Consider the following 24,301-nt stretch of genomic DNA (forward strand, 5'->3'; position numbering starts at 1 on the left):
AAATGGATAGGCTTATGAACTAGCTTGCTTATAGCCTTCAACGCTTAAAATCATCTAAACCTATTATTTTTCCTGGCGTAAATTTGGCTGTCATTAATTAAGAAGATAATAATGAATACTGTCTCGTTTATTGCTTGTTTTTCAGAATTTCTTCTTCACATTTAGCCTGTTTTAACTTATTTTTGCACGGCTGGCAACACTGGTGCTCGGGTACGTCGGCCGTTCGGCAGCCTTCGGCTCTCTTCGGCTTTTGAGGAACCTATATATACGGGTGTGCAAGCAGCAAATCCGAAAAAAAAGTTTAACAACAAGACGTGTTGCGCACGGGTACTATGCGAGTTGCAAAATAAAAGTTTAACAAATCAAAATATTCAACTTACGCGTGTGAAACGAAACTCTGAAACACAATTAACCAGCAAGGTAGTGAGAATATAGTGCAAGATAATAGAGGATAAGATATGTGAAACAAAGAACAAGCAGACGAAGGAAACATGAAAAAGATGAAGCTGTGAGCGGAGATAAAAGATTTCCCTATGTGTGTGTGCGTATATGGTGTGCGTGTGAAACAAACTCGGTGGCGCGCAAGGAAAAGGCAAAATAATAAATGCAAGCAAAATCCAAAATAGTTCCCCAGTGAATCGTTTATTTTTATGTCGCTACACATGTATAATTTATAAATTGCTTTAATCTACAAAATGCTGTTATTGCGTTTTCACTTGTAGCTATTCGCTCATATGTTTGTTTCACTCGCACCCACGGCTTTTTGCTGGCCAGGGCAAAAAAGCGCAGTTACGTGAGAGCTTGCGAGAGAGTGTGTGACAGTGAGTGAGTGAGAGAGAAAGATAACGATAGAGAGAGAGCAGCGCTCGATTAAACCTGAGCTTAAAAGCAATGTTCAAACGCATACTGAATCGCACAACAACAAAATATTAATTTTCCAGCTAACTGAGAGTCCGGAAAAGCACGAAAATGTGGAACCCAACAACAGCAGCGGAAGCAGCAGCAACAAAAGCAACAGCAACAAGTGATAGCAGCCAGGAGGACTGTAGCTGCAGCAGCAGCGCTGCCAGTGTTGAACAGCGCCCCCCCAACGCAGCCTCCTCCTCCGACAGCAGCGGTAAAAACGCAAAGTCAACATTTGGCGGCAAAGCGCAAGAAGAAGAGGCGGCCGCCGCCATTAACCAAAAGCACAAGGAATTTGCCGTGCAAAGCGAAACAAGCGATTCGGGCTTCATTTCCGGACCGCAATCCTCGCAAATCTTCAGCGAGGAGATCATCCCTGAAGCAGAGGAACAGCAGCAGCCGGAGCCCAAGGACCAGGAGCCCCAACAGAAACAGAAGCAACAGCAACAGCAATCCGTGGTCCTTGATTCCGGCATTATCGACGAGGACGAAGAGGACGTAGAGGAGGAGGAGCCCGCCCAGGAGGACAAAAGCAGCAATCAAATGCGCCTCAAGCACAGCACGGACGCAGGCATACCGCAATGGACGGTCCAGAGCAACTTGGCGGGTCGCGGCGAGCAGCTAAACAATCTCGGCCAGAGCAGTGGCGGCAGCAGCTCCGCCCAGGTTTCGGCTAACCGTACCAAGCCCGGCCCACAATCTACCACACAGTCCAACACAGCTGCCGGCGCCACCACGAATCCCTCCACCGCTCCGCAGAGCAGTATCAACATTATGAATGCATGGGAACAGTTCTATCAGCAAAACGATGTCGGCGACACGTAAGTAATCTTTACTGAAACATATGTGTACACTTACCGGGGAAAGGATCAAAATAAATTAAATTATTACCTTAGAAACTCACTGCTAGATCCTTAAATGTTTAGATTTCATTGATATTAAAATACCTTAACTGAACCTTAGATCAATGAGAGAGCTCAATATTTAGGCAAAAATAAAAAATATGCAAATAATCTCCGAATAACCCACATTAATGCGAAATATTCAATGAACAAGTCTTGCTACTTAATTAATAAATGATCAGCAATATTCCTAAATTATCACAATATATTTGCGAGTCTGATCAGATCTAAAATTAAATTGTTAATGACAACCAGAATTGAGGAAAGTGACAATGAAATGAGGGATTTTTTATATGAAGGAATGTGTTTAGTATATATTTGAATCTAGTCACTGTAATTCCGATTAATTATATATCAAAATACCCATGTTGATGAACTGCTAAAAGTCACGTTTAAGTTTGTTTGCTAGTATCCGATATGCGCTGTCTTTCCGGTGAGCATTTCCAAATTTCCCAAAAAAAAACAAAGGCACACCGACCACCAAGTGAGCTAAGGGGAGAGTTTCGTGAATCACTCTCAAAAGACCATTGTCTGGGCCGAGAAACGCGACTGACACATGTGTTTTAGTCAGGCTTTGGGGTTTTCCTGGTATGTGGGCAGGTACACAGGTATCATCAGCGAACGAACAGGTTTTCGGGGCATCTCATCAGCTCTTCTTTTGCTTCACAATAATTCACATCGACTTAACTTACTTGGGTTTTTACGCCGCCACATTGACCCAAGGCAACAAGTGAACAGGAAGAAGGGAAGAAAGTGCGGGCGGGCGGGCGTTCGATCGAGGCAGGTAAATAAACCCACAAATTCATTGTTGTTTCTCTCTTTTCCCTTTGCCATCATCAGACCTCTGCACCTGGCCTGTATTTCGGGATCCGTGGACGTGGTAACTGCCTTAATTCGCATGGCCCCGCATCCATGCCTGCTCAACATTCAGAACGATGTGGCCCAAACTCCGCTACATTTGGCCGCCCTCACCGCCCAGCCCAATATCATGAGGATGCTGCTGCTGGCCGGAGCTGAGGTGATTATTAATAGCAACATAAACAAACTTTGCTATCAAATGTTTAAATCTAAACAATTACTTAATTCTGCGTCACAATTACACATTTACATGTAGCCCTCGGTGCGCGATAGCCATGGAAATACCGCTCTACACCTTTCCTGCATTGCCGGAGAGAAGCAGTGCGTCCGTGCATTGACGGAGAAGTTTGGAGCCACGGAGATTCATGAGGCACACCGTCAATATGGACACCGTTCCAATGATAAGGCTGTTAGCTCACTGAGCTACGCCCGTCTCCCTGCCGATCTTGAGATTCGCAACTATGATGGTGAGTAAATTAACGATAAATTATACAGTTTTGTTTAGGAATAGGTAATTCATTTTCCTTAACGTATTCCCCATAAGTTACAGTCTAAATTGGGCACTTAACCTTTTATCTTATGATTTCCCTGAAATGTATTGAAATTTTTGAGTTAGGAGCGTAGAATCTGGCCAGTAAACTAAATTATTTTTAGACATCAGCATTTGCGGGCATTTTTCATGAAAAATTATGAATCTGTGCCAAAAATTATACACATTATATTTGTGGAAAATATATATCTGGTGTCCCGCCAACGGCTAGCCACATTGCGAGACATTGTCGTCTACTATATAGAATAAAAAATATGTATATATGGACGTTAAAGACGTATGTGCATATGGCTATGGGCTATATAGGAGACGCCTTTGAGCTGATGCCAAAAATACATTGGCCTCCGTGCAAAACATTTTGCTAGAAAATTTTCCTCATCAAATACAGGTCTTCCCCTCTTCCTTCCCTTTTGGTTATTGATTAACCAAAAATAAACGAAAAACGCTCAGAAAACACATTTGCAAAGTCTCTCAGACGTCAGCAAAAATCAATTTGCACGAGGATAGAGTTAAATATTTACAATTTGTTTTGTTTTTAGAGAATCAGAAATACTTACTTACACTTATGTAAGTTACATGTATCGAAATGGAAATTCAATTGATTATCGCAATTGTTTGTAATTGTTTTGTTTTTGTTTTGCCAGCACTCAAGTTGATTTCGAATGCATTGCATCTCAAGGAAATCATTTTTAAGGTAAATTTATTTACCACGCGTAAAGGCAGACAAGGCGTGTCCCCCCATAATTATATACATTTGTTTCCTTATTTGATTTTGCTCTGTATTCAGGGGGCACAAATCGAATTATCGATTTGCATTTCCACCCGCACATATTATACGGCATTTTGAGAGAGAGAACAGAGAAAAAAAGGATTTTATATATGAATTTAAAATAGTAATCTAGAGGAAAAGTACTTTTATTTTATTTTAAACTCACTGTGTAATTTCTAATGATTTTATTTTGTATTCAATCCTCTTTTCGGGTCAGGAAAGTAAAAGTTTGACTCTCAAGTTACAAAAAAAAAGGTTAATAAACTTGTCAGAAAGTATATCGCAATATCAAAGTTATTTACGTTTAACCTTTCGTTTGTTTAATCGATTTCTATTGGCCTTTTCCTCTTCCCCTTGCTCCTTCTTATATTTTTTTTGGCCAAGTATAACCTTGCCAAAAATAAAAACCAAAATTCGTGAGTGGCAAACATTTGGTGAACAAACACATTTGTTTTTGGCCAGCTTTAAGCAGCGCCAACCGGTTTGGAGCTCCACAAACAAACAGCTGCTCCCCATAAATGTATATACTATGTATATATATAGTTGGTGTGGACTATACTATAGATGCTATATATAACCTGCTCAGACACACACACGGCACATAATATATTTCGGCTAGCCAAAAGCAATAGCAAAACACATCGCAGACATTTCCGACAAAAACTATTAAAAACCAACAAAGCAGAAAATAAAAACGAAAAAAGAAACGAGACGGTCAGACGCTTTTGAATACATATTTCGCCTGTTTGAAATTTCTGGGTTTTCCCAAAGCGATCACCAAAAAAAGTCAGTCAGTTCCACGACCCACCAATGCCGCCTCACCATTTGGATTCGAAAGCAATTCCCAGAGATTACCCTGTAAACACACGGCCTTCACTATGTGGAACAAATAAATATTTCATCCCCATCCTCCTTCCCGCCCAGCATTGACGTCAACATCTCTAGGGGTATAAACATGTTCATATATGTATTAAGATTCATTTATAAATTCCAGAACCAAAAGTTTATGTTTTCATTTCAACTGGAATTAACCGTAATTTTCATTGAATTTATAAGAAAAATTCTTTTTGAAGTTCCCCAAGGAACTATTGTTATTGTTTTTACTAAACAAACTTCTTTCTTTCATTAGAATTTATAATAAGAGTAAATAAAATCCTTCTGGGAGCACACTTTAGGAGTTTGTATAATTAACTCAAGAATTTATCTAAATTTAAAGACCTTCTATTCCCGATTTAAGGTTTGCTTGAAATTCCCTTCTATTTAAATGAAATGCCACTGGGAAAATGTAAGGCATTTGCCATTCTGGCTCTGAGCCAAGCAAGAGCAGACTAAAATGCATTAAAAAAATACAAATAAAATAAGAAATAGAGCAACCAGGAATATAATGATAACATTAAGTCGATTAAAGTCACAGACAGAAACGGAAATTGAGAAAGGTTCGCCTGCTGCTAGCTAACTCGCTTTCTGTTATCGAAGTGACCGAAGGGGGAAAGTATCCCACTTCCAAACATAATTATATACGTATATATTATTCTAGTTTCTGGAAATTCCCAACTGGGCTCACAATAGTAATTATAGTATATGTACGGTTCTTTGTTAACTTGGCCATCGTAATCCATTTTTGGGCCTCATTAACGCGCCTGACACGCAACAACTGGGGGAAATGGACTTCGATTATATAAATAACCAAACAACCCAACACGCAGGGCTCTCGAGGACAGGTTTTTCTATAAATAGTTGATTTCCCTAAACGCAGGGATTCGCTTGACAACTTTATATGATTTTGGAAAACCAAGAGTGCCAGAATTTCCCACTTTTGATAATAAACAAAATAAACACAAATCGATTGATTGTGATTGCATTGGTTATCAGTGAATATAAAAACTTATCGTAGCCGCAGTCGCGTCGCACAATAATAGTGACGTTTTCGGTTTAACTTATCAGGTTTCTCTGCTATGAATTTCCAAAGAAAAGCTACTGGGGATTCTGCACACACATTTTTGCAATACGATTACTGAATAAATTTCCCCCTGGGAAATGGGGAAGACAGAGTGTTTCGCTTTGAGGCCTTATCGCGCTTCTGCTGGACATGGAATGTTTTCAGGGTCTTTGGTTAAAACAAATTGGAGGGAATTTCAGAGAATCAAAAAGCCCATATGGATGGAACATTTGTTTAGCATGTGGTGCCATATATGTACATATGTCCACTCCATTGGAGTGAAGCCATCATGAAATCTGTGGCCTGGCTGGCAACTGAACTAAAACTCACAAATTAAGAGGCAGTCATTCGGGCCGTACTTCCCCCGGGCTGATAAGCTGCCGCCAGCCGCTTGGCAAATAGCAAAAATGAGATATGTCCAGCGGTGTTCGATCGTCAGCAGACATTGGTAACTGGAAATCGTGCGTTATCAGTGAGCTGAGGAAAACCCCATAGGTGGTCGTTTATTGTGCGATTATACGAGCCTCGGTACGTTCGTTCGCCGTCGTACGTCCTCGGCCTCGTCCCCGACACCTTTTGCCATTAAAAAAGATAACTCTGGCTATCAGTTCGTTTTGCCGGTTTTTACCACACCAAACCCTCTATCAATATTACCCACCATTTACGAGTGATCTTGGCCATATTGCGTGTGTGCAAAAGTAAAGTCTCGTGCTACTTGAACCAAGCTGAAGAGAGAGAAAGAGTCGTAGTCATGAGTCTGGAAAACCATTTACGTACTTTACCTTTTAAATTGTATCATAAAACGAGAGGATGCAACTTTATGAAGCAGTTTACGTCACTGGCTTGGTTTTATAAACAAATATCTCGAACCTATGATTTAAACTAGACCCTATAAACTATAAACTATACTATGTATGGAGATATATATATATGTAATGAAAACCTGTTTTTGTTGGCATTAATTGACTGCTCATTATTTATTGATATCTAGAATCTGACAACTATCAATGACTTTTACAATAAATGCATATTGGCAACAACAAATTAGTCATGAAAAAGTTGTCTGAAAGACACAAGGTTAAATCTGGGGACTCTCCCGTTTATGCAGCTGTCCCGTACAACGGGGAACCAGTTGAGATTGAGCTATTTGTTGTTTCATTTCCTTATTAAAAAATATCTGAAATATAAACCTAAGCCGCTTAGCTTTCTGCCGGAGAGAGAGAGAGATCAAAGAGTTTATTCACTTGAGCAGACAACAGACAAGGTTAGATCACTTCTTTTTTAAAAAACGGAAATGTTTCCTGTCTCTTTGTTTTGTGAATGTCTTTAATGAACAACTGTCAATGACCATAAATAAGATTTCTATTCATGATGAGATCTCAAGACTGGTCAATCTTAAGAGTTTATTGACTCTATAAGAGATTTCTTTACTTGCTTAAAATTAAAGAGATATGAATTAAGATCTTCATTCATTATTCTTGTTAACATAAGTACTTCCTATTTAAGAATTAAGCTTTGCTTAGCTGTTTAATTCTTACAGTGAGCTCATGCAAATTGCAATAAACAAAATGACGGAAGTTGATGTGCATGTGTCATGAATAATACCCGATCTAATGTCTAAGGAAAATCCTAACTGCAACTGAGTTGGCATTGTAGAAAAACCATACTACGACAACTTCACAAAATGTGATCTCCTTCCAACAATTTCTGACCTCTTCAAATTGGGATTTCCCCCCAAAAATTCCATTTGGGTTTTAATTTCGGTTTGTTCGTTTGTTTTTATACCCTGTAAGGGTATTTTAATTTTAGTCAGAAACTTGTAACGCTATAAAAAATATCTTTTCAAAGAATGTGAATACTTTAAGCTTACTTATGATCGATTTCCCATACGATCCTTATATACAATTGCAAACTGCAAGCGTATATTAACTTCGGTTTCTTTTCTTGTCTTCTTTGTTACAAATGTTTTTATTTCTCTCATTTTTGTTGTGTGTGCACTTCACACACGTGGCTGACGATCCCCAAACGTTTTTTGGGTTTGTTGGGGAAACCTAACTAAAAGCGATCGCAGCCAAGTCGGGTGTTATTTGCATTTCGCATTCACAATCGCACCCAAGAAAGAAAGTCAACAAGGCAAAGCGGACGAATAAGCTGACATAACCCGCCGGCGGCGGGCGGAGCGGGAACGGGATCGGATCGAGCTGAGTTGCTTTCAAAACACTTTCATTGCCAAGTCAGTCGTCGCCGATCGTCATATGGCTTGGAAAATCCATGGCTTTAATTGTGCTAAATTGTGCTGTTTGTTTTCGCTCGCTTCATTTGGCGGCCGGGCTCCGCTCCCTGGGTTTTTCACTCGACTTTAAAGCTAATTTCCACATTGGGAAAGTTTGTACAGCAATCGAATTACCCTACGTCTTGATCTTGTTAAGGGTAAATAACTTTTAATTTGTTGATATTGTCTTTTCTTTCCTTCCTTTCTCCGCTTATAGCCTGTTTATATACATTTATTTGGGGTATTTGGACAGTTGGCATTAATTTCATTGGCCATGTCTTTAAGCTCTGGCTGGGTTTTTTTTTCTTTGATCGTGGATCGTAGTTAAAGGTAATTCCCCTAATGGCCTGGTAACTTCTTTTGGCACGCGTTTCGTTTTCGGGGAAAACAAATGAGAAACAGCTGAAACAGCAAAATAAAAAATAATAATATATAAAAGGAAATACTAATTACACTTAGAAATTCCACTGTTCAGAGAATTTTAAAGGCGAAAAAAACCAAACACACAGTTAAGAAATTCCATAATTAATATAATTACGAATCAATGACCCCCTCTGCCTTTTACAGTGAAGGACAGGCAAATGTTTCAACAAGAAACCCGTTGTAGAAATACCAAAAACTCTGCCTCCCAACAATAAACACAATTAATTAAAATTAAACGAAGACAGCAGCAGCAACGTTTAATATTTGCGCTGTCAATAAATTTATGAACTTTGCGACTCTCTGGGTGACTTGTGGAGTACTTTTAACTGCGACGTTGGGTTTTCCCTCATAAGGTCGATATCTCGTTGCTTTTTAGCTTTATTATTATTATTATTATTATTATTTGCTGTTTGGTTTTTTTATTAAAGCCGCCTGTGTAAATAGTAACTGGTTAACTTTTAGCTGTAGGCGAATTAAACCCGAGGTTCGAGTGGGCGTTTTGCCATTTGTGAAAGTGCTAAATTGTCAAGTGTGCAAATAGAATTTCCCATAATTTGCGCCGTTCTAAGCGATTTCATAACGATCGTTAATTGCTAGAACCCCAAAAACCGATTAACAGTACACATTGAAAGTAATTATGAATTATTCAGGATGTTAGGGGTTTATGATCTTCCAATCAAATACTTTACTAAACCCAAGAGTTAAAAAGCAAAAGTTCTTAGGCTTTTTGAGATATGCAAATATATATTTCTGCTCATTCAAGTTAATCTTTTTTAAATCATGACATCAACCGTCGAAAAAAAGATGTGTATATATTCATAACATACTGTGGCGAGTTTCTGGTTCAGATTGTTCAAGTCTCTCACAGTCATTCACTTACTTTTTTAATATGCCCCAATAAAAACAAGTCATTATTCTAATTGTTATAAATTCTCTACAAACAAATGGCTAAAAATATTTGTGTGACAATTGAACCCATCAAAATTTCATTGGCTTTTTTATACATATATACAAAATGATACGCTCCAAAGTAACATTCTAAGAGCAAATATATCTAATTATTAAGCAATCACATATTACCATGTGATTTTTAGGTGATTTAATGTGCGTATTCTGGTCGAACTGCTTTCTGGAGACGTGTCAGGTTTCTCAGACTTGCTGGCTGGTCAAAAACTTAAAAAACCAAAGCCCAAGATACACACATCTACGACGCGGGATTTAGCAAAGTATCTGATGGATCTGTGTGACGCAGCCAGTCTTTGGACGATTGGCAGGGGGGAATTCCCAATAAGACAAAGTTTGAAACAAACTTTTGTGTTTCATATTTCATACCCCTGTCTATTAATATCTAATATCTAATAACCAATGGCGATATCATCTTTAATCGTATGCTAACGATTGGCACGTTGCTGTGCTGAAAAGGCAACAACAATGGGGATTGTCTTTTACTAGCTCATCGTTGGTCGATCGCGACTTCTCCTTTAGTTAGTCGAGCTTTATACCTAAACAGAAAAAAAAGCAAAAACTCCATGTTGTCATCGTTTATTTATAAAACTTGTGACACAATTGTTGCTTTTGTAAGAGCGGAGCTCTCAGAGCCGAAAAGAAAGAAAGAAAATAAAACTGGACTGTTGTTAAGATGACTTTCTTAGTCCGCTTTCTTTGCCTTCCTCTCTCTCTCTCTCTCTCAGTCTGTCTTTTGACCGGATCTTTGGCTTAAATATTTTTTAGGTTGCCTTAATCTTCAAGTGCCCGAGATAACCTTAGGCTGTTTATTTGTTATTAATTCTTTTGGGGAACTCTAAAGTTCATGGTTGAACCTGCTTTATCGCTAGCGAAATTCTAATGACTCATTGGTGGAATTTTTAAACTATTATTACATAGGAAGCTAGCTTACTTTGATTAGGGAAAAACAACAATTTCTTGTTTGCGGAAATCTCCAACGTCTGGGGTCATGTAAATGTGTGTATGCAAATGTGCCAACGTTTGTGTGTGAAAGTCAATCAACAGCACGTGTAGCCGCAAAAAATAAAAAAGTCTAGCACAAAAAACTATAAGGCAAAGTCATTAGCAATAACAACAAATACTGCGTCAACTAATCATAAAGCCGTAAAAGCAAAGAAGGCAGAGAATATATAAAAACGAGAAAAAAAAACTAAACAATCTACCTTTGTTTTCTGTTTTTTAGTTGTTTTTTTTTTTTCGTATGCAAGCCACGATTCGATCTCAAAAAATACGAGAATTTATTGAGAAAGAATCGAAAGAAATACTGTGTAAATAAGACAAAATTATCTGAGGTCTTTAATTTAATTGAAATTCTATAGAATAACTAAAAATCGTATAGCTATCATCACTCCATTTTCTAATAAAATTTATAATTTATTAAATTCAAGCATAACTTATTCAACAAATAAGCCTTGAAATAATTCTTCAAATTATAGAACACCAACTTAATTGCAAAACTCTGAACTTTGTATATATTTTAAATTTTTGTTTATTAAATTGCCAATTAAGTTATTGTACATTTGTTTAAATGGTAGAAAGACACGACAAGCTCTAAAAAAAGTATGATAAAAAAGGAGAATCATGAACAGAATTCATTCCCCGAAGCTTGCCTGAAATGTCAGTTGAATTATTGCAGAATTTATTATTATTATTAACAAAAAAACTCAAGATCTCCTATGTGTATGTGTATCTCTATGTATCAAATTTCTACATATAATGTGCGATTTCAAACCAATTTGAACTTGGACAAACTTGTTGCTGAAGCAGAACTGCCAAAAGCCAACTTTGTATTTGGTTTGTTAACTTAACTTAACGCCAACAACTGTCTTGCTTGATTTTTATTTTATTTTCCTCGTCACTGGTCTTTGTTGTTGTCGTTGTTGTTGTTCTTGTTGTTGTTGTAGTTGGTGTGTTATTGCTGCTGTTTTATTGTGGGAATTTCTTGGGTTTTTCAACGCACACCAGCAAAAGCAGCACAACCGAGCGATCGCACACACACGGATACTCGCATTCGCATTCGAAGTCAACGGGTTGTCATATTGTCTTATAAAGCAAAAGCCCCACCACTTGGCACCCAGATCCCCTTGACTCCACCTCCTCCGTCTCCTGCCTTCCCCGCCCGAGTGGTCATTGTCGTAATCAAAGCTTTCTGTTGTGGTTCGTTTGTATTATAAAACGCTACTCGTTTTACAACTGAGAGCAATCGATCGTGGGCATAGCTTTTTTTCCAGATGGCATCCAAAGCTTTCAGAGAAGGGATCACATTTCATTCATAACTGAGAGCTTTTCCGATACACTGTTGGTGTGAAGTTGGAGTTGTTGGAATAGTGGAGTAGTTGGAATATTGGAGTAGTTAAAGATATTAAAGGGAGATTTCATAAAAAAACCATCATAAAACTTAAACTTTAACTAAATAAATCTTTGAAACAAATTATTAACCTCTTCGTTTTCGCTTTTATTACAGGTGAGCGCTGTGTACATTTGGCTGCCGAGGCGGGACACATTGATATCTTACGCATTTTGGTATCTCATGGAGCCGACATTAATGCCAGGGTAAGTTTATAATCACATCTCTTGAGAATCTTTGACTAATTTCCAATTAACTTTCTTAATAGGAGGGCAAATCTGGACGCACACCGCTGCACATTGCGATCGAGGGCTGCAACGAGGATCTGGCAAACTTCCTGCTCGACGAGTGTGAGAAGCTCAACCTGGAGACGGCCACCTTTGCCGGCCTGACGGCCTACCAGTTTGCGTGCATCATGAACAAGTCGCGCATGCAAAATATCCTGGAGAAGCGCGGTGCGGAGACTGTGACGCCGCCGGATAGTGATTACGACAGTAGCGATATCGAAGATCTAGACGATACGAAGGTGAGCGTCACTGCCTAAGATCAGAGAAGGTTATTGTAGAGAGCATAAGCCACCACCAGCTTCCAAAATGTTCAAAAAAGAGAGAAAAGAAAAACAGAAACAGAAGAAATCTAAGCTAGATGGAATTAAGTAAGAAGCAGAAGAATCCACCAAGCTGAACTGGTATTCACTTGGAATGAAAAAGGTGTTTCACTTGAGGAGCAACTAACACCTATTGTATTGTTAACCAAAAAAAAAAAACAAAAGAAAAAAAATGAAAAAATCTGATAAAAAAGAAAGCAAATGAAAAAAGAAAGCAGAAGAGCAAGCAAGAGCAGTCAGTATAGTAAATCTTAGTAAACAAACAGCACAGGGGGAGTCTATGTTTTAGTAGAACCCAACAATATTGAACCAACAAAGTAACGAACAAACCATAGAAGAGAAATGCAAAACAATAATGTCCAATGAACCAACTTTTCTTAACTAAATCTATATCTATATTAGGATTTTCTATACAATTACGATTAAGCAATGTCCAATGTGAACTCGATGTTTGTTGCTATTATTCATTCTCTATCTAAATCTAAATGTATTCGTGTGTATGCCCTGTGTCTCTGTATGTCTGTAATTTTTGTATGTGCGTGCGCGTGAGTGTGAACCAAACCGACTAACATTATAGACCCTAGAACTATTATTATACACCTAACTCGATGATGATGAAAAATGAAATCATAAATTGTAGTATTAAGTTAGCTAAATCTAATTGATGTTTTCATGTTTTCTGACTGAATGAAAGAAATGATGTGTTGCAAAAATAAAAATATTTTACTCAACAAAATATACAAAAAAAAACAAAAGATTTGATAAAATTATAACTAGACTTATTTATGTTTGGATCTTCAAGGTTTGTAAACTTAGTCTAGGTTAGATTATATTCGCACTTTAATTGTTTACTAGTTTTGTTACATTTGTTGCTTATTTTGTTGGTTGTTGTGGCTTTTATTTGTTGTGATTTATGCCTAACCCTTGGTTGACATTCAATTCTAACCCGCTTTATTTTTGCAATCCTCTCTTTTATTTGCAGATGTACGATCGCTTTGGTGATCCACGTTACTTTGTAAGCTACAATGGCTGCAATCCCATGACGGTTGCCTGAATGCCCCCAATCCAATCTGTACATACGCCCTAGACTAATGCATAAACACATTTATGTACACCTATGATTATAACACAAACCGAATTCCCGAGACCTGCAACGCAAGCCCTTCCTGCCGCAGACATAATATTCCCTGACACACGTTCCCGAGAAAACCCAATGAATGTACTTACTTAGCTACTGTCCATCATCGAGTGGTACCCGAAACCGAATCCAATTTGTTTGTGTTAAACGATAGTATTTAAAGAGCGAAATAAAGCATGCAAGAGGATGCAGAGAATGTCAAGCATTTTATTTATACGCACAAAACTTAACTCTAAGCAATAAAAGTATTTGACAAAACGTTTAATTTCTATGTATCATCGTCGGTGGGAATTCATACACAACACTTGGCCGCGATACAAAACATGGAACAAGAAATAATCAATTTATCAATCACTAAACATAAAATTGTCTACTAGTTTAAACTTGAAACAAATGTTGGATATGGGAACTTTCTTCAAATTAGTCATATTTTAATAGTTTCCTAACGAATGCTCTGCCGGAAAACGCTCTGTTTGGCCTTGCTATTAACACTGGCCGAGGCCTTCTTGGCGGCCAAGGGATCAGGAGCAAAGCAATTCCATAGTCGCAGGGTTTCATCGGCTCCGGCACTTATTACAGTGCTGCCATCCGGTGACATGGCCATCTGCAATACTCGCGACGTATGTCCTGTTAAGTCTGCCTGCTTCACCATCGTTGGATACTTCCAAATGGTCAATTGGTTATTGGCAAATCCATGGGCCGATATCAGCTCCTTGTAGTGACGGGAGAAGAGCAGAGAGCAGACTTGCGACTTGGAATCAACGGATTTAGTGAGGGATCCATTGTTTACATTCCAGAACTTGATGCAACGATCAGCAGTTCCGCCGCCAGAGGCCAGGGTATTTGGCTGCCAAGGACACCAGGCCAAGGCACGCACTGCAGCCTGATGTTCATTGAACTTGTGCAGCGGATCGGTGGCCGTTCCCACACCATTGCCAGCTAAAGACCAAACATTCACCAGATTGTCATTGCCTCCACTGGCCAAATACTTAAAATCCGTGGACCACTTCAAACCACAAACCTCCTGAGTGTGTCCCGCCAGGGAGGAGAGCTTGTGCTCTCGCGCACGGACATCGTGATGAATAATGGTGCCATCGCGACTGCCAGAGGACACCAGGAATGAATTCCAGGCCAAGGATCCCACTCTGGCACTATGTCCGTCCATCACACGCAGTCTCTTCACCTTGGAACAGTCCCAGAGCTCCACGGCCCCAGTGCTGTTGCCAATGGCCAAGATCTGACCCTCCGGAATCCAGGATAGAGACCCAGCATAGTCGCCCTCCTCGAATTCAGTCAGCTGCTCAATATTTCCGGTGGCTGCATTCCACAAGTAGACGCAACTGCCCAAGGCAACGGCCACTATATTATCACCACTCCAATCCATCAGGTTGAGATCTGAAAAAGCCTCAACGTAAGGTTAAAATGATCGGAATCGAGGCATCCACCTACAGTAATCGTTAATAAAGTCCGGTGCATCCAGAATCCTCTCCGAAGTGGTTGGTATATAGCGCGATCCACTCTTCGTCGATATGGGTGTCTTTATAGAGTACACAACCTTTAGAGGATTAGTGTGCGACTCGGGGGCAGCTGGTGCCTTGTTCTGATAACACAAAATACGGCCACTATTGTTGTCATTGTTGACCTGGGCAACATCGGAGATCAGTTTCTGTCGCTCCACTTTGTGAGCCGAGGCCTGGACATTGCTCTCGTTGCTGTTGCTAGTGGTGGCTTTTTCGTTCTCCTCGTCAGACTTGTCACCAGTATCTTTGTTGACCTATGAGAGGATATAAAATAGATTTTCAAGAAGGCTTTATCAGTATCTAATACTTACCAAAAAGTGAGCCAGCTCAAAGTTGGTGGCAGCTCGATTCGGGATGAATCGATCGCCCCCGCCAGGCGTTTTTGTTGGCGTGGTCGTCGATTTCTTGGCCTTGCCCTCGCTAGTCTTTCCCGGCGTCTTCGTGGACACCTGGACGCCCGAGAAGCTGGTGTTGTATGAGACGGACAGCACCGATCGTGTGGTATTGGCGCTCCCGTTGAGTGACGCCTCCAGCTTCTTCTTCCAACGCGGTGCAGGTCCGCGCGTCTCCCCGTCCATGATCAATGCATTTTGAAGATCACTCACAAAATTGAATTGCGACATGGTTGGTCAGTGGTCTGGGATGTCAGGTAGCAGCTATATATGTATCACACAATTCTCGGTAATTGCACGAGCGTCGTTTGAGGTTCATAGATTGCTTAGATCCTAAAAAATTCGATTGATTTGCTTCGGCGTTCGGTAATGGCGGTTCGATTCGGAAAAGAAGTGTGGCCGCACGAGGATGGGGGTATAAAGTATTATCGATAGCACAAGAAAAATACTAGACATTATACTAGTTTGAGCGTGATACATCGGTATCGAACCGAAATCAAACAAATCAGTGGTATCGATATTGAAATCGATTTTGTCCCAGCTCTATTACAATTGGAAGCCGAAATATTTTTTACGTAAATAAATTAGCAAGTCATATTGTTAAGCGCTTTATGCTGTGCTGCCAGGCGATAAAACAGAATGGCTTTCAACTTTACCGCCTTCACGTACATAGTGGCCCTGATCGGGGATGCGTTTTTGATATTCTTCGCCATATTTCATGTGATTGCCTTTGACGAGCTGAAGACAGATTACAAAAATCCAATAGATCAGTGCAACAGCCTCAATCCGGTGGGTATTGTAGTACCCATTGTTTACATAGCAGTCCTGTTGAATAAATCCGATGGCTTATCCCTTCCTAGCTGGTTTTACCGGAGTACTTGCTGCACATCTTCCTAAATTTGCTGTTCTTATTCTGCGGTGAATGGTTCTCGCTATGCATCAACATACCCCTCATAGCCTATCATATTTGGCGGTAAGTGAATCATGATACATGGGAGTATTATATTAACCTTTGGTAGTATCCGTACCTGAGTATATCTAAGTACTTATTTCTGGTAGTGTGTAGCTACTAACCTAGCTTATCTACATTTGCTCATTGAAGAACGTCCAAGGGAGATTACCAGCGTTCCTCATTTCGTGCTGATTAATTTAAATTACAAATACAATTAGAATAATCATACCTTTAATTGTTTATACGACAGTCTATATCGTATTTTATATATTAATAAAACTCCCAAGGCTTATAAATAAGTTCCCCCTTATATTAACGCTTGATTGAGTCACGCTTAATGAGACCACTCCCATATATTGCAGCTACAAAAACCGCCCTGTGATGTCTGGCCCTGGACTGTATGATCCCACCACGGTCCTTAAAACGGACACGTTGTCACGGAATATGCGAGAGGGCTGGATCAAGTTGGCCGTCTACTTGATCAGTTTCTTCTACTACATATACGGGTAAGTTGAAATTAATTATTAGGGCAATCGAGGGCCATCGTTTGTCTAACGTTTCTCGCTAATTTTAGCATGGTTTATTCGCTCATCTCGACATAGAGGCATTGCGGCAGCTGCCTGGGGATCTCATTGTTGGCGCCAGCGCATCCGCATCGTATATTAGTTGTCATACTCGGGTCAGAGAGACGATTGCCCATAATAACCCACGAACAATACTTCACTTGTAAATTTGAGTCGAAAACCCATAGAAAGACATCTAGATCAGCGTTGTTTTCTTTTATAATTTTTAGTCTATTTTGTGTGAAGTTGGAGATTGTAACGTATTTTAATTATTATTTTAATTTGCATTTTGCATCCTTGGTGTGGAGTTGGATCTTAAGCACATTAAATAAACGTCGAATCAAAAATAATGCCACTTTATTTTTTACCCCATGTATAGCTTGAAGGACAGCGGATTCTTTAATTAAACAGAAGCAGAAACACCAGCGACAGCATGGAGCGAGCACCCCAAAAACATTAGATAACAAAGATTATCAAAAAGGTGTACTAAACCTTATCAGTATGAGCATAATATAGGCGACATTTTTAACTCCCAGCAACTCAGTTTACAAAAGGCCTTTCATGTTGTACGTACGTTTTTATAACTTTATTATACAATCGGTTCCGGGTAGGCCACAGCTTGGAATAAACAATATTGTAATTGAAACTTGATTAAAATTAATAATTGCTGTATACAAAGGGAAGAAGGTACGTGGGGCAAGCAGCCTGCTGGCTTCGATTATGACATAAAAACAACAAAGAACAGGAAGAAGAATATGAGAACGCCGAATATCTTGATCATAAGCCAGCGGTTCTTTGAGACGGACTGAAAATACTTGAGGATTTCCCCATGGGCCGCCTCTATATTCAATTCCGCATCCGCCACATTCGTGTCAATCCTCTCCACGATCTCCTCCTGCTCCTTGACCATATGCGCCAGCTGCTGGAAAATGCCGCCAAGCTCAACGATCGTAGATTCAATATTTTGCATGGTTTCCGCCCGCTGTTGTACATAGTTGTCGGACTCATCGTAGATGGCCATCTGTGTCTGGGTAGCCAGGAGCGGGGTGGTGTCACTGCTGCCCATGTCTATGCTCACAGCCTGGTTCTCCTCGCTGAGGAGCAGGGATCCTTGCTTCGCAGTCGATGGTGAGACGGTGTGAGCGGCCAACGGACCTGGTCCCTGGCTAAACTGATCCCGTCGCGTCTTCTGCTGCTTCAGGTTTTCCGTGCGCACCTCCAGGATCTGCTTAAAGTCCGTGCTCATGCTGGCCAGCTTTGATTGCAGGGCCAGTACCATGTTCGAGGAATGTGACACCAGGTGTTTGCCATTCGTATGACGCCGCTGGTCCTTGGAGATGTCCTGAAGTCGGGCGATCTGCTGATTCAAAGCGTTCAGGTCACCCTTGATGATGTACGTCAGCTCCTGAATCTCCTGCGGTCTGTCGTCGAAGAGGCTCTTTTTCTTTGCCACTAAAATAGATAGTTATAATTAATTTTTACAGAAAATCATTTTAATTTTAATGTACTTACACATGGTGAGCTTTTCCAGTTTAGCGTAGGTGCTGGCTATGTTTTTGCCAATGAACCTGGCCACCATCATGAACTCCGAGTAGCTCTGCACTTGCTTGGCCCTACGAGGATCCCGGATGTTCACGGCCCGTGTGATGTTGCGTGACTGCAGCGATCGAATCGCGTTCGCGAACTCGCCCGTCCTATCGCGGGCAGCCATGATGAAGACTTCGGCCTCGGGTTCCGGATCAAATTGGTCTTCTTGCGAAAACTGACCTGTCCCCGAGATACCAGATGCGGAATTGTAATTGTAGTTGTTTTGGCTGTTAAAGTTTGTGTCCGGTTGGTTATTCCCGGTGACCACGGCGGCAGCAGCACTTAAGGTCCGCAGAGCCTGGCCAGAGAAGGCACGCAAATTCCACTGGCGGGCCGCCTTTCCGTACTTGTCGTCCGAGTCTGGAGCGAGCGATTGGCCGGACTGGGCGTCGCCGATGTGGATGGCCGCGTCGACGGACGCTTGCGGTTGCTGTGGGAACCCAAGAGGCTGCACTAGAAGTCCTCCCGATCCGCCAGCTGCTCCTAATGCTGCGTTTGCGCCTGATCCTGTCTGATGGTGATCCTCTCCCGTTTGAATGGTGTAGGTGCTGCTGCTGCTGTAATCCTGCTGGTCCGTTTGATGGAGTCGTCTTCGAGTTTGCATCTCATCTCAGATTGGAGCTTGTCCCTGGTAGTTGACGTTGCTGTTTTTCATATGCACACACAAGCGATCTGTTGGACTTTCCTTCAGAGTGGCGAAATTTTCCTCTTTGTTTTCCGCCTGCAAATCGCTGTTTTTCCCTTTGGTTTCTGGCTCGGAACTCGATTGGCAATCCAGTGTGTCCTAGACAATGTATAATTTAAAATTTTGTTTAAGCATTTTCTTCGGGTTTTCGACTATTCATAATAATTGTAAAAATATTGCAGAAAACTCACTAACATGCACGCACACACTCTCACTCACTCACACTCACGCGCACCCATACTAGCACATATGACAGATGACGATGACGTGTTGATATCTACCTATCGATAGGTATCAGTGGTGTCGCAAATCTCTAGCGGTTTTCAATGATTCAATTTAATTAAAAGGTAATTAACTTTATACAGAAACAAAAGTTAATTTCCACTAATCATTTTTAAACCTAAATAGTGAAATGACAAAAAGTCTTATAAAATTCTAAATTATTTTCTGTTACAAGATATTTTCCCGATAAAAACAGCTATTGTGGCCCAATAACATTAAATGGGACATATCGATAGCCAAAGACGAGCAACGCTAGTTTTTTTCTTTTCTACTTTTAATTCTTAATTAAAGCAAAATAACTATAGTTTATAAAAGAAAATGACGTTGTATCACTTTGGAAATTGTGTGGCCCTACTAACGCCGTATTACTTCACCTACAAATATTCCGGCCTGTGGGTTTTAAGCACATTTAGCGCTTTGTCGCTTTAGATCAATAAAAATATTTATTAATTATCCCGGTGTTTTGCAGATCTGAATATGGAGCCTTTTGGAAGTGCGTGCAGGCGGGCGGCATTTACATATTTACCCAGCTCTGCAAGATGCTGGTCCTGGCCACATTCTTCTACTCGGACAGTTCTTCCAGCGGCGAGTTCAACTTCTTTGCGGTGCGTGTGTGCTTACCTTTATTTACCCAATTATTAAGGTTAAGTTGTGTGTGTGCTTTTCGCTTTACAGGAGATCCTCCGCTGTAGCGTGGACGTCGCTGATCTGCTAGGATTTGCCCTAATCCTGAGTCGTATTCCTGGAAAGGGGCACTCGAAACTCATTACAGCTGGACTCGGATGTAGGTCAATCCAATAACCTAGTTAGGGCCTTAATCTTTGACCTTAGTCTAAATTGTGAAGCTTACACGTTTCTTGGCATACACTAATAACTATAATTTTCACGCAGGGGCCACTGCCGAGGTGATTCTCTCCCGCGGGATCATGCTATGGGTCGGAGCCCGAGGAACAGAGTTCAGCTGGATCTACATTCTGAAGTGTCTCGAGTCGAACGTGCTTCTGGTGCAGCATATAACTACGGCCACTCTGATCTGGCTGTTCACCCGTCACGATCTGAACAAGGCGCTGAAACCGTTGGTAAGCCTGCTGCTGGCAGTGACCGTGTTCAAGGGTGTTTGGCTGGAGGGCATGATCCACATCCTGGCCATTGGACCCTGGCTGACGGTGGCTGTGAAAGCGCTGGTAGCGGCCGTTATTGGGTTCTGCACGCTGCACATTTACTCGGGTCTGGCTCAACAGATCGGCATCTAAGCGATTGTGCCAATAATACATTGTATTCCTTTTGTTTTGTAACTTGTTTATTATATTTTTGGTGTTGTCACAGAGAGAATGAGATTGTGTAACGAAGGACAACAAGTACGGTTTAGAGAATTACCCAAAATGTTAATGAATTATATATCTATGATAACGTAATAGTAACAATGAAATGTACAAGAGTTTTTAAATGAATATATGGACATTGAGATGGGAACACTAAAAAGTAACTTTAACCTAACGATGAAAGTTAGTAGATATGTAACAAATGACCAAAAACAATGATTTATAGTCTCTATCAGACTGATTAATTTAATTAATTTAGAAAATCTCTTGTGAAAGACTTTCAATGAGCTCATTAGACGCTGGGCCAAGCTCTATTTTGTCCATTTCAATGGAGTTTGGCTTTTTGGAGATCTTTATAAAGCTGTCCCGGATCAGATCTGAAATGAAAGTAATTAAGTCAATGTATACATACATTTTGTGTACTCTTGGCTTACACAACAAAAAATTAAAGGCTAGCGATGCCTTAATACGATCTGGAAACATTTGGATATAGTTATTAGCATCAATTCCTTGGATTTCGGGATTATTACGCCAAATCATTATTAAATCCATCATCACGGAGTAAGCATCTGAAGGAAACAGAAATACTTGTTTAAAAAAATCATTATCAATTATTAATAGCTCACCAAAATGATTGTCTTCATAGCTTATAGTATGTTTTAATATATTATTATTGCTTTCAATGACTGGAAGCAAGGGAGGAGTTACGATTAAGTGATCCTGATCCTCTGGAACAACGGGCTGATAAACACTATTTTTTTCTTTAATTTTTCGGCTTTTAAGTGGAACAAAAATCTCCTTGACTAGATCTTCAGTAAATTCAACGCCGAATATGCTTCTTAAGGTAACCTCAGATAGCATTTCCTTTTCTTCTTTGCTTAAAGTAACGGAATTATTTCTAATAGTATCTGGAAATATTGAAATTTGCTTATTCAATTTAAATAAAAGGTTCTCCGGGGCTCTGAGCCGCACGGAAGGCGGTGGAATCACAACTGTTTCTCTTAGTTTAGCTAAATATCGACATTGTTGTTTCTTCAGCTTATCTCGAGAATATTCAATGCTTTTGTCGATTATTAGCTTCTTTTTGCGTGATTTTTTTACTGCAGTCGTTAGAGCTGTTTCAACGCTATCCGTTGCCTCAATAGCATTGTCAGCACTGGACATTCTCCTCGATGGAGAATTATAGAGGTCAAATGGAAGCGATGGCTCGCATACTATGTAAGTTATACTTTCTGTATCTATATCAATGCTGTCAGCCAGGGAAGTGTTTAGTTGACATATATCAACATCCAATCTGGGCATTTTCGCTGGTAAAATGTCAGTTGAATCGCATCTTGTCAAACGTCGTTTTACTAAGGGAAATCAAAAATTAGTTGGACGAGCTATTATTTGAATTGAGAACTATTTACCGGAATCTCGTCGATAAAGAGATTGAAAAAACGTTAAATCCGGATGATCACAGTCCCCAAAGCCATCGGATGCATAAATATCTGACGGATTCTCGTGAATTTCGAATTCCTCGGTTATGGTAAGAGCATGATATGAATTTGATTGGGTATAATTTCGAGGTAGTTCAATGGACTGAGAAATAAATAAAATGCTTTGTGTATGTTGATTACAGATTATATAGACTCACCTCCTGCTCCTCAAACTGCTGAGTGGATTCAGACTGCCACACCTGACTCTCGGCTAGCAAATTTGCATAGTGTTGCTGCACTGATTTATTGAGAAGATCGGATTCATCAAGTCTGAGACGTTTGGAGATCGTCAGTCTCCTCTCCTTCGTGATTACTCGCTTCCGCTTGCGATTGGTTCGTATCACAGATTTCTTGGTTGTTAAAACCAAGTCAAATGTGTTGCCTTTTATTTGATCCAGCAAATGTTTGGTGTCCTCTAAAAAGATACATATTTAAAAGACTCCTTTTAATCAAAAGCAAAGTACTCACCCAAGAGTATGTTCACCTGACGACTATATATATTGGTGAGACCGCAAGTCAATTGCCCAAAGCTCTTGAAATGGTAATGTTGGTGTCTTGGGGCCACCGAATACGAAAGTTGCAGCTCTGATGCCTTTTCCTCGACCAAGGATGTGATTTGTTTGCTGAAAAGTTATAAAAATCAGTGGGGCTGTGTTGCTAAGGATAAAATATTAACACTTACCAACAGGCCACAATATCCACTGCGGCAATTTCATTTCTACTGAATGAAGACAAAACGGCTGTCCGGGAACGGCAGGCTCCCACTTTCCAGCAGCTGTGCAAGAGGTTATCCTCATATTGATCCAAATCAAGCATACGATCCTGCATGTTAGCTAATCGTATAAGCACTTAATTCCTACTCATAATTGGGTAGATCAATGTTTATTGTAAAACAAATGCAATTTTGCCAATAAGCTAAAATTGGCGCGGAAAAAACAATGGGAGCCTGATCCAACGGTACTTTTGGTAGCCCTGGTTCGTTAGGGATGAGAAGAGTAATCTACCGATCAAGACCGATATTTTGCAATTAATATCGTTTAAAACGGAAAATAATTTTAATCATGATGTATTCTATATTGGATTATAGTCTACTGATATGATATAATTTCCCGATTTTCATAAAATTAAAACCAAATTTCTGAAATAATACGAAATGGCTATATTTAAAATTAGATAAAAATATGTTGAAAAGGAAAAAAGTTATACAATTGTTTCCAAAAATGTTACGACCATTTATATGACATCTGTATTAATCATTATTCGATTTTCATGAACAAAATTAAAAATGAAATTCTGAATTAATAAAAAATGCCTCAATCCTAAATAAGATGAAAGTGAATTCCAAACTTAAAAAGTTATAATTTTTAATAGTATTAATTTCTCGATCGTTTCTACAGCAGCTATATGATATAGTTATCCGATTTTCACTAAATTTAAACCAAAGTTCTAGAATAATACATAATGGCTATATCCCAAGTTTGATGAAAATATGTTGAAAACTTTAAAAGTTATAATTTATTTTCTGAAAATGTTCCGATTATTCCTATAGCAGCTATATCGTCCGATCCGGCCCATTTCGACGATTTATATACTACGACTAGTCAAACTAAAATTAAAATACTCTGCAAAAGTATAAAAAAATGATTCCGTTCCAACTCAACTTTAAAAATAATTCGTAATTTTTCCAATTCGAGGTCGCTAAAATAAATAATTCGTACATAATAATAAAGAATTCGTACACTTTGGATTGTTAAATTAAAAGGAGAACAATTTATAAGTGAATAATTAGGGATTATGAAAAAATGTA

At 39.7% G+C, this 24,301-nt stretch overlaps 6 protein-coding genes across 7 annotated transcripts; 3 read left to right on the forward strand and 3 right to left on the reverse strand.

Annotated features, from left to right (window-relative positions):
* Positions 1-287: 287 nt before the first annotated feature.
* Positions 288-13,971, forward strand: cact (NF-kappa-B inhibitor cactus). The gene is made up of 7 exons (XM_020948887.2): positions 288-420; positions 942-1,724; positions 2,646-2,823; positions 2,920-3,130; positions 12,086-12,174; positions 12,237-12,494; positions 13,558-13,971. The coding sequence occupies exons 2-7, from the start codon at positions 970-972 to the stop codon at positions 13,627-13,629; spliced, it is 1,563 nt and encodes a 520-aa protein (XP_020804546.2). The 5' UTR covers positions 288-420; positions 942-969; the 3' UTR covers positions 13,630-13,971.
* Positions 13,901-16,048, reverse strand: fzy (cell division cycle 20 protein fzy). The gene is made up of 3 exons (XM_020948886.2): positions 15,545-16,048; positions 15,163-15,487; positions 13,901-15,108 (listed from the first exon to the last, which is right to left on the reverse strand). The coding sequence occupies exons 1-3, from the start codon at positions 15,854-15,856 to the stop codon at positions 14,156-14,158; spliced, it is 1,590 nt and encodes a 529-aa protein (XP_020804545.2). The 5' UTR covers positions 15,857-16,048; the 3' UTR covers positions 13,901-14,155.
* Positions 16,049-16,063: 15 nt separating this feature from the next.
* On the forward strand, positions 16,064-17,490 carry cni (protein cornichon). Its single transcript, XM_020948893.2, has 4 exons — positions 16,064-16,414; positions 16,486-16,598; positions 16,940-17,083; positions 17,152-17,490. The coding sequence occupies exons 1-4, from the start codon at positions 16,265-16,267 to the stop codon at positions 17,177-17,179; spliced, it is 435 nt and encodes a 144-aa protein (XP_020804552.1). The 5' UTR covers positions 16,064-16,264; the 3' UTR covers positions 17,180-17,490.
* A 214-nt stretch (positions 17,491-17,704) lies between these two features.
* Syx5 (syntaxin 5) lies at positions 17,705-19,711 on the reverse strand. Of its 2 annotated transcripts, none has more exons than XM_020948889.2 (3): positions 19,608-19,711; positions 18,653-19,511; positions 17,705-18,592 (listed from the first exon to the last, which is right to left on the reverse strand). In XM_020948889.2, the coding sequence occupies exons 2-3, from the start codon at positions 19,329-19,331 to the stop codon at positions 17,859-17,861; spliced, it is 1,413 nt and encodes a 470-aa protein (XP_020804548.2). In that variant the 5' UTR covers positions 19,332-19,511; positions 19,608-19,711; the 3' UTR covers positions 17,705-17,858. The 2 variants fall into 2 exon arrangements, with proteins under 2 accessions (XP_020804548.2, XP_020804547.2); XM_020948888.2 differs by having other exon boundaries at positions 19,604-19,711.
* A 168-nt stretch (positions 19,712-19,879) lies between these two features.
* LOC110181201 (BOS complex subunit TMEM147) lies at positions 19,880-21,123 on the forward strand. Its single transcript, XM_020948882.2, has 4 exons — positions 19,880-20,086; positions 20,164-20,299; positions 20,370-20,478; positions 20,586-21,123. Exons 1-4 carry the CDS (start codon positions 20,013-20,015, stop codon positions 20,945-20,947), a joined length of 681 nt encoding a protein of 226 aa, XP_020804541.1. The 5' UTR covers positions 19,880-20,012; the 3' UTR covers positions 20,948-21,123.
* On the reverse strand, positions 20,977-23,745 carry c(2)M (crossover suppressor on 2 of Manheim). The gene is made up of 7 exons (XM_086832722.1): positions 23,177-23,745; positions 22,963-23,117; positions 22,653-22,909; positions 22,426-22,597; positions 21,643-22,368; positions 21,451-21,585; positions 20,977-21,393 (listed from the first exon to the last, which is right to left on the reverse strand). Exons 1-7 carry the CDS (start codon positions 23,320-23,322, stop codon positions 21,272-21,274), a joined length of 1,713 nt encoding a protein of 570 aa, XP_086688848.1. The 5' UTR covers positions 23,323-23,745; the 3' UTR covers positions 20,977-21,271.
* Positions 23,746-24,301: the final 556 nt, after the last annotated feature.

Source organism: Drosophila serrata, unplaced genomic scaffold, assembly GCF_035046125.1.
Source record: "Drosophila serrata isolate PLE 108 unplaced genomic scaffold, ASM3504612v1 contig_249, whole genome shotgun sequence".
In the NCBI taxonomy this organism is placed as follows: domain Eukaryota; kingdom Metazoa; phylum Arthropoda; class Insecta; order Diptera; family Drosophilidae; genus Drosophila; species Drosophila serrata.